At 40.1% G+C, this 9,503-nt stretch overlaps 1 protein-coding gene across 1 annotated transcript; it reads left to right on the top strand.

Moving 5' to 3' along the window:
• Positions 1-259: 259 nt before the first annotated feature.
• On the top strand, positions 260-3,015 carry LOC120522274 (myoglobin-like). The gene is made up of 3 exons (XM_039743325.1): positions 260-433; positions 1,701-1,917; positions 2,822-3,015. Exons 1-3 carry the CDS (start codon positions 339-341, stop codon positions 2,963-2,965), a joined length of 456 nt encoding a protein of 151 aa, XP_039599259.1. The 5' UTR covers positions 260-338; the 3' UTR covers positions 2,966-3,015.
• The last annotated feature ends 6,488 nt before the right edge of the window (positions 3,016-9,503 follow it).

The raw sequence follows: 9,503 nt of genomic DNA, 5'->3' as shown, positions 1-9,503 counted from the left end.
GGGATGAGTTTTCCTACACGTAGGGATTTTTAGCTGCAATAATAGAAAAATAACATGAAACATTAAATCCTTGTGCTATTAAGACTGTTCTGTACGCCTTGATTTTTTTCTAAATAATTGAAAATAAATAGATTAATGAGACCTTCTTTCGTAAAAGACGATCTCGTGTGCATCCCGCCGCTTCAATTAGCGGCTTCTCCAGCAGGCAGGGCGCACGTGCTCAGGGGGCGGAGTCTCCGTTGGTTCATAAAGTAGAGGAGGCGAGTCGGGGTAACAGCAGTCAGCGATTTGGTGAAAGGAGTTTGAGTTACGGTCATTTTGTCTTCTCTCCATCCACAATGTGTGCTAGTGCTGCGGATTTTGATGCTGTGCTTAGTTTCTGGGCACCTTTGAAGGCTGAGCCCAAAATCTATGGGGAGATTGTTCTTCAGCGGTAAATTTTAATTTTAAACTTTTAGAATGTTGCGTGGGTTAACTTTCTTCCTGTGTTGTGTGTTTTTTTTTATATCTTATCTCTTTTTTGACCTTAAGGCATTACGGCATTAACTTTTATATTTTTTCTTAGTCTTTCCACTCCATCGTTCTTTAGTCCTTGTTTGTGCATTTAATACTTCATACTAAATCAGCCTAGAAATTGCAGTGGGATTTTTGTTTTCTCCAATTAGTGACTTTTTTCTACTAAAACTTTGCTTAAGTTAATTTGACTCTGGACCCATTTTCCTTAACAGCCAAACAATGACACAACCTGTTGCTAGCTCACCTGTGTTCATCACTTGCAATAATTAAAAATAAAGGTTAAGATTGCTCTCTTGGGTCACTTAACTGACTGCTGTTTTTGGAGAAAACAGAAAAATCAACTGTTATGGATATGTCTGCTGTGGCAGAATGAGAGCAGCAGTAAGTCATGGAAATCGGTTTAATGGCAAGAATCAGCTTTACATAAGTGATTAATTGGAGTTGGAAATCCTAATTTAGCTGGTCATCTGTTGGCTTGTATGTCTCCTTTTCTGTTTTTGGCTGCCATTTTTAAGGAATAAATTCAGAGGACTGAATCCTTAAACTGGGCTTTAAAAATGAAGGGGCAAATAGTTTAGTCAGCAGTAAACTAGTCTGATTAGGATAAGGGTTTCAATGAAAACCTGTGGCCCACTAGGCCTGGAGTTTGACACCCCTGTTCTAGGTGTCCAACAACAAGCTACACCATGGAAGTGTAATGTAACCAATGGGCCAAGCTTTGAACTAGACAAAGCATGAGCTTCTTAAAATGTAGTTGCTGTCTTCTCGCTTGGAACACGGGTGCTATAGTGGAACCATTATCTGTTCCTAAAAGAACCATGTGCATAAATATTCCGGAAGGAACATTATCTAACACTCTTCCATGAGAAATTGCCATCTACCAATGGGTTCATAATTTTTGCCAGAGTACAACTGTATATAATGCAGGCATGGTCAAGTTTTGATTAGGTTCCTGTTGGATGGCTTTCTACTTTAGGTTTTTGTTCATCTGAACCTGTTCAAAGCCTGAAGTAACTTTTCCAGAATTGGTTAATCAAGTATTGCTTCTGTGATGAGCCACACATCCTATTGAACTGCCAATTGGGAACATTTTATCTTGGTTTACCCTAAAATGGCCATGATAGGACAATGGATTGTGCAGTTAATGTGCCATTGTAACTCTTCTCACCTTTTCATATCCCCAGCATGTTTGAGACCAAACCAGATAGTCAGAAGCTGTTCCCCAAGTTTGCTGACCTTTCCAAAGAGCAACTGCAGAACAATCCTGACCTCCAGGCCCATGGAGGAATTGTCGTCTGCAAGCTGACCGAATTCCTGCAAGATAAAGGGCAGGGCAAAGCTGTGACAGATCTGGCAGAAACTCATGCCAAGCAGCACAAGATCCCTCGCATCTACTTTCAGGTATTTCTCTTTACTGGGTGTTAAGGCTTGATCTGATCTTGCTTAGTAGAAGATAATTGTGGTAGGGTTGGGTGTCTGTCTGTAGTGTAATGTTTCTGATCCTCTTTCAGAAATGGGCTGACTTTAGAAGCCCTCTTCTGTAACCTTGTTAATGCAAATGCCAGTGTAGCTTGTATCCTTTGAGGATACATTTCAAAGCCCATCTTTGAATTTGTGTCCCCTATGAGTCAAGAACGGACTTCAGGGGTCTTTCATTTTTACTAATGTGCCAAGCACCGCATTCTTGAACTTTTATCCCTTCTGTGTACAAAGTAGGAATTGACCCAGTTTTAACAGACATTGTGCCATCCTCTATCTGCTTGTTTCTGCAGTCAAGGTTTGTATATGAGGTGTACACCAAAACATCCCGTCAGTGTCTGCTCAAACTTTAGTTCAAAGGAATTCTTTTTGTCTTTTAAAATGGCCTTCTAGGCTGTCTAGTTTTCTGCACCTCTATAGGTCCATTCATCTATTAGAGGGGTTTAATTCTGTACCGCTCCACAGTTGGTGCTCTTATTTTGAGTATGAATGTGTGGAATTTTTTAGTTGTACAGTTTTAATCTCCAAAAATTGCATTAGATTGTACCAAAAGTTTTTAGGGATGGCTCTTGAAGTTTTGGTTGCACAACTGGTTAATTGAACTTTATGATGGAGGAACACTTGACTTTGGCATAGCTGCTCAATTCTGGAAGGAACACCAAACTGCTACTGGATAGTACATGCAAATATTTTTTCTTTAATTGTGCCTTGAAAGTATTAAGACTTGCACTGTATTTTGCTTTGTTCATAGCTCCCTGTTTCTATGACATGGAAGTTCTGAACCCTGTTTAGTTGGCTATAAATGATGGATGGTTTTCTTTTACAGATCATCAGTGATGTCATTGTTGAAGTGGCAGCAGAGAAGATTGAAGGATTGAGCTCTGATGCTCTAACAGCCCTGAAGAATGCACTGAAGATGTTTCAAACTAAAATGGGAGAGTGCTATGATGTGCTGGGGTTTGATAAATGAATGCATTTGCTGTTTGACTCCTTTATGAATAAAACTACTAAAGAGATGTGCCCAGGGTTTTCTCTTTGATCCTTTAGGTCTTCTGTTCTCTATGGTGTTTAGAAATCTCGCCTTTCTCCTCCATACAGGAGGTTTGTAAAGAGGAGGATTTCCACACTTCATGGTACAACAAACAGTAGGACTTGGAGCCAATGTGTGACTGTCTGTGGCACAGAATTGGTTTGCACCTGGCATGGGTTAAATGATCTTGTAAGTGAGCTCATTTTGACCCTTTCTTGGTTTGGTTGGGAACCATAGTGCAGTTATATAATTAAAACTGCTGTTATCCTGAACTAAAGGATATTGCTGGTTGTACTTCATCGTGTGGGTCTGATCTAACCTGGTTTGATATCCTGTAGCGTTGTGGCCTAATAACAAAGGAAATGGCCAAATGGGGTTTTTGGAGGGCATTCTGGTTTTAAGGTTACAATTTCTTGTAACGTGTGCATGCCTTTGCTCCTGTGAGGAAGGGTTTTGTACTGCTGTGATTTCTTCTTTCCACTTTGTGTTGGATCAAATCCATTTCTTGGATGGATTTTCAGACAATACAATAGATTGCTCAACTGCAGTTGGCTTAAGCAGTGTAAAAGGATTTAACGTTCCATTAGTAATGGATTTTCTTCTATATAGTTGGAGCCAGTCTAAGAGCATACAGTTGCATAGTGAACTGAACCTCATGTGGGGTTTTTTGTTTCTGGTTAGAATGTAACATGTGCTATTTGCTCCTTTCACTTTGAAAACTTTTGTACTTTGGGTGTTGGGTTTAATTCCATATCATGGATTGTAGGCATATTTTGGGGGTAGCAATGGGTGCAGGTGGCCCTTTTCCAAGTTTTGCAGGTAATGGATTGGCCATAGAATTACTATTACATAACATGTACTGATGGAGCAGGCTTTTACAAAAACAAACCCACCAATTAAGTAATCACTAATTACCTTCTGTTAAATGAACACAGTTCACTATTCCTCATACAGCCCCCTGTTCTAAATCTGCATCTGGGGAAAATAAGCCTGTACTTGGCTGTGGAAAAGTTTAAATTGTTTATCCAGAAGAGTTTAAAATTGGATATTTTTGGCATTTAATAAAATGAGAAGCCTACCAACTAGACAATGTTCCAAATGAACAGTCAGCCCCCCTTTTAAAAACACTAAGTAGTTTATTTTTGTTTCTATCATAAATGCATATATTGCTTCTGTAGTTCATTTATACATACGCAAGTCTGATTTGTAAAGTGGGTTGCTAGTGTTTTTGATGCTTTATTATTCAAAGAATTGTAATTGCATATGTTTGTGTGAAGTCAGAAATTGAGTTTAAAGTTTTTATATCTGCAAAAGCTTAAACCTGCAAGGGATCCTTTTTGTTTAGCTTAGGCATTGTTACAGGCTGCATCTTTGTCTGCCACTTAGTTGATTGTTCACATTGACGTCTGACTCTTCAGCCTGGACTTCATGTTAATGCTAAAGCTTCTTGAATCGATCGCCCTTCTCTTGACTATCTGCTGGGTTATTCTTAGTCTCAACTGCATCATTTGTGACAGAAGGAGATTGAAGACTACGAAGTGGTGGCAGGGAAATTTGTAGTTAGGCAGCATAGAATGGTGGTCTTGTAGGAGTTGAGAGTGAGGACAGAACCAAGGATCAAATGGTGGAAGTTGAAAAGGTAAGACTGCAAGTTTCAGTTCAGGGAGGAGGTAAGACAGGCACTGGGTAGCAGTGAAGAGTTGTGAAATAGCTGGGGCAATTACAGCAGAAGTAGGAAGGGTGACATCAGAAGGGTGCTTGGCATCACATCTGGACAGAGGATGGAAGAAAAGGGAACCTGGTGGTGGAATGGGGAAGTACAGGAGAGCATACAGAGGAAGAGGTTGGCAAAGTAGAAGTGGGATAGTCGGAGTGATGCAGAAAGTAGACGAGTACAAGGAGAAGGTGAAGACAGGGGTGGTAAAGGCTAAAGAAAAGGCATATGAAAAGTTCTATGAGAGGTTGGACACTAAGGATGGAGAAAAGGACCTGTACTGATGGGCTAGACAGAGGGACTGAGCTGGGAAAGATGTCCAGCAGGTTAGGGTGATAAAGGGTAAAGATGGAAATGTACTCCAGCAAGGAGAGGGTGTTGAGCAGATGGAAAGAGTACTTCAAGAGGCTGATGAATGAAGAGAAGGAGAAAAAAGGTTGGATGATGTAACAATAGTGAATTAAGAAGTGCAATGGCTTAGTAAAGACAGCTAGGAAGAGGATGAAGAATGGAAAGGCCGTTGGTACAGACATCTCTGTGAAAGCATGGAGGTGTTTAGAAGGAATGGCAAAGTGAGTTTTTAACCAGATTGTTTAATGGAATCTTGGAAGTGAGATGATGCCTTAGGAGTGGAATAGAAGTGTACTGGTACCCATTTTTAAGAATAAGGGGAATGTGCAGAGCTCTAACGACAGGGGGATAAAATGGATGCACTACAGCAAATGTTATGGGAAAGTAGTGGAAGCTAGGTTAAGAAGTGAGTTGATGATTAGTCTGCAGCAGTGTGGTTTCAGGCCAAGAAAGCGCACCACAGATGCGATGTTTGCTCTGATGTTGACGATACAGAGAACTATAGAGAAGACCAGAAAGAGCTGCATTGAGTATTTGTGGACCAGGAGAAAGCATATGATAGGGAGTGCCATGAGAGGAGTTGTGGTATTGTATGAAGACGTCGGGAGTGGCAAAGTGGTGAGGTCTGCGGTAGGAGTGACTGATACATTCAAGATGGAGGTAGGTTTACATCAGGCAATAGCACTGAGCCCTTTCTTATTTACAATGGGGATGGACAGGTTGACAGACCGGGTTAGACAGGAGCCCCCGTGGACATTTAATTTGCTGATACCACTGTGATCTGTAGTGAGAGTCGGTAGCAGGTTGAGGAGACCCTGTAGAGGTGGAGATATGCTTTAGAGAGGAGAGGAACAAGACAGAATACGTGTGTAAATGAGAGGTAGGTCAGAGGAATGACGAGGATGCAGGGAGTAGAGCTGGCGAAGGTGAATGAGTTTAAATACTTGGGATCAACAGTACAGAGTAATGGGGAGTGTGGAATAGAAGTGAAAAAGAGAGTGCAGGCAGAGTGGAATGGGTGGAGAAGAAAGTAAGAAATGATTTGTGACAGAAGGTCTATAGGATGGTTGTGATACCAGCTACTGGATGTTATATGGGTTGGAGACGGTGGCACTTACCAGAAAGCAGGAGACAGAGAGGAGCTGTCAGAGTTAAAGATGTTAAGATTTTTATTGGGTGTGACAAGAATTGACATGATTGGAAAATGAGTACATTAGATGTTCAGCTCCGGTCGGACAGTTTGGAGACAAAGTCAGAGAGGTGAGATTGCTTTCTTTTGGACATAAGAGGAGAGATGCTGGATATACTGGGAACAGAATGCTAAGGATAGAGCTGCCAGGCAAGAGGAAAAGAGGAATGCCTCACAGAAGGTTTATGGATGTTGTCAGAGAAGACATGATGGTGATGGGTGTGACGGGGAAGATGAGGAGGACAGGAAGATATGGAATGAGGTGGTTTGCTATGGCAACCACTAATGGGAAGCAGATGAAAGCAGAAGAAGAACTTCTCCTTGAGACAAGGTGGGTGAGGGTCAAGTTTGTAAATAATATTTCTTGTCATCAAAAATATCCCCACCAAGCTGATATCGTGACAATCTAATGAAGGAAAAAACATGGAATTTGAAGAGCCTCAGAACAAAATGGGTGCCATTGCATCATCGAGGTGAATGTTGCACTTGAGAGGTGGGTGAAGTGACTCCCTGCAAAAAAAAAGTAAAAAAAATATTATTATATTGTGAAAGACTGAAGGTTAAGATTGCTAACGTGAACTAGAATTACTAGACATCTACATTTCCTGGGGCAGTCATGTATTTCTTGTTTCATTTTGGAGTTCCAATTTATTTAAAATAAATTTTCATTTGTATTATATGTTACACATAATTCATAACAATTTTGTTTAAAACAGGCAATGTCAGATCAATCAGATATTCTGTGTTTATGAAGTTAAGCTTACTATCTGGGAATGGCGCACGTGTGACATTATGGTGCTTTGTTTTCAGATGACTTGCTTTAACCACGTGCTTAATCTACAAAATATGGCAATGAGACTGTGCTTATTTAATGAAAAATTCCAGAGAGAATTTAAAATTCTGAAAAAGGTGTATTTATTTCAAACTAAAATACAATGATATGTAAACATGTGGAGAATTCAAGGATATTACTGAAAAACATAAAGACGCCAAAAGAAAAAGTGCGCCAGGTAGGCCAGAACTTGAAGCAGACAAAATGTATGTAAGCGTAAGGCTCTTCACATTTCAGTCAGCAGGAGAAATAAAATATGAACTGAGTGGAATGTTTAGAAGTGGGACGTCTGTCATCCCAAATGTCGATGCCCCTTGTTCCACTGTTTGACGCTGATTGTTCATCTGATTACATTCAGCTTTGTTATAATTGATGTCTTTTCTTCAATCAAAATTCAACCCACTTGGAGGAGCTGCTATGGAACTGCAATTCGTTTTTCTTGCCATTAGTTGTAACACACAATCGATGGACATGAACTAAAACACAATATAGATTTTTATTGATTTTAAAGTGACATGAAATTTGTGTTGCAAAGTGAGAGGCAATTGATTATTTCGTTCATAGGCTGATTACATATGATAACTTCATAACACCAAATTCATTGAACATGTACATATCTATAGCACTGCAGTATAGTTAGCATGATGAAATGCATTTAATTTTGGAGAAATAATTTTCCAATGATAGATAGATAGATAGATAGATACTTTATTAATCCCAAGGGGAAATTCACATAATCCAGCAGCAGTATACTGATACAAAAACAAAAAAAATTAAATAGTAATAAAAAAGCATGTAAAAGCAGACAATAACTTTGAGTAATGTTAGCATTTACTCCCCCGGGTGGAAATGAAGAGTCGCATAGTGTGAAGGAGGAATGATCTCCTCAGTCTGTCACTGAAGCTAGTCCTCTGCCTGGAGATGTTCCTGTTCAGTGGATGCAGTAGCTTCTTCATGATTGACAGGAGTTTGCTTAATGCCCGTCGCTCTGCCACAGATGTTAAACTGTCCAACTTTACTCCTACAATAGAGCCTGCCTTCTTAACAAGTTTGTCCAGGCGTGAGGCGTCTTTCATCTTTATGCTGCCTCCCCAGCACATCACCGCGTAGAAGAGGGCACTCGCCACAACCGTCTGGTAGAACATCTGCAGCATCTTATTGCAGATGTTGAAGGGCACCAGCCTTCTAAGAAAGTATAGTCGGCTCTGACCTTTCTTACATAGAGCATCAGTATTGGCAGTCCAGTCCAATTTGTCATCCAAATGGACAATTCAATGGATCTAAAGACTGGAAGCATGTACTTTGTGTTTACCACCTTCAGATTTCACTTTGACCATCTAAAAAACAAATTGACTGAGACAGCAGAGACTGGATAAAATGACCATATATTCTGCTTCTAGCATTACTGTTGATAAGGGATACCCCCGAACGTAACAGACCTAACATCTCATGAGATATTATTTTGGGATCCATAAGTATCTTTTAGCAATTATAAATGAAGTATTGCAATTCCGACTAACATTGAGCAAAACTGTCAATTTCTTTACACTAGCAGGTAAAAGCTTTTCCTAGCACATCGATGATGACAGCTTTTAAATTTGAACCCAGGGACTGAGTGGTAGTAAAGGTGTGCAAATGAACAAATTGTCCAAATGCAATGCAAATGGGAAAACAAGCCACACCAGAGACGAGATGAAGCTGTGGACCACACCATCGAGCAATTGACCACTGGACAACGTACTCAAGTGACGGTTAAAGAGATCACGGGTCCCTGCTGCTAAAACATCAACTCTGCTGGTGACAGTTGACGCTGAGAGGTCATTGTAGGTCCCAAATTGTAGGTGGCATCTGATTGCATTACATCAAAGGGTTTCAGATGTTAATATCCTTTTGCTTTGGGGTATCGGACCACAAGGACATTTGTCACACTTTTAATCTGCAAGACTGTCATTCCAAATGAACTTGGCTTGCTTCTTGTTGGCAGCTCTGACTGTTCTTTCTTTATCCTTTTCGACATGAACACTCTAACTTTGATTTTGTCCACTTGTTTGATAATACCACATACTTGAATTCTTCTTTCCTTAGGAATCAGAATCACACTCTAATATCTATTTTTCTGTAATCGGTGTCATTTAAGAAGGATTTAAACCGTGGAGTTATGAAATGTCTACACAGAGTTAAAGTAGGAACATCAGATCAACCTCAGAGTTTATTAGTGGGACTTTAATAAGCTCTAGAGGAGAGAGTGTGAGAGAATAATTTAGAGCAAACAAGAGTTAAGTATTTTGGTTTGCAGTGCACATTGAAATATATAACTTTTGTTTTCAGAAATGTCATAAAGAGCCTGCTGAAATTTTCAAGTAAAACAAGCAGACTGTCCCGGGGTCGGTTC

Source organism: Polypterus senegalus, unplaced genomic scaffold (genome assembly GCF_016835505.1).
Source record: "Polypterus senegalus isolate Bchr_013 unplaced genomic scaffold, ASM1683550v1 scaffold_2294, whole genome shotgun sequence".
Lineage (NCBI taxonomy): Eukaryota > Metazoa > Chordata > Cladistia > Polypteriformes > Polypteridae > Polypterus > Polypterus senegalus.
The sequence above is the reverse complement of the archived record's forward strand: the minus strand, read 5'-3'. Positions and strand labels throughout refer to the sequence as shown.

Excerpts from the sequence above, each read along its gene's own strand:
- LOC120522274 (XM_039743325.1), top strand. The coding sequence starts at position 339 with ATGTGTGCTAGTGCTGCGGATTTTGATGCTGTGCTTAGTTTCTGGGCA. Across the intron at positions 434-1,700 it reads GGGGAGATTGTTCTTCAGCG|CATGTTTGAGACCAAACCAG; the intron begins GTAAATTTTAAT and ends TCATATCCCCAG. Across the intron at positions 1,918-2,821 it reads TCCCTCGCATCTACTTTCAG|ATCATCAGTGATGTCATTGT; the intron begins GTATTTCTCTTT and ends TTTCTTTTACAG.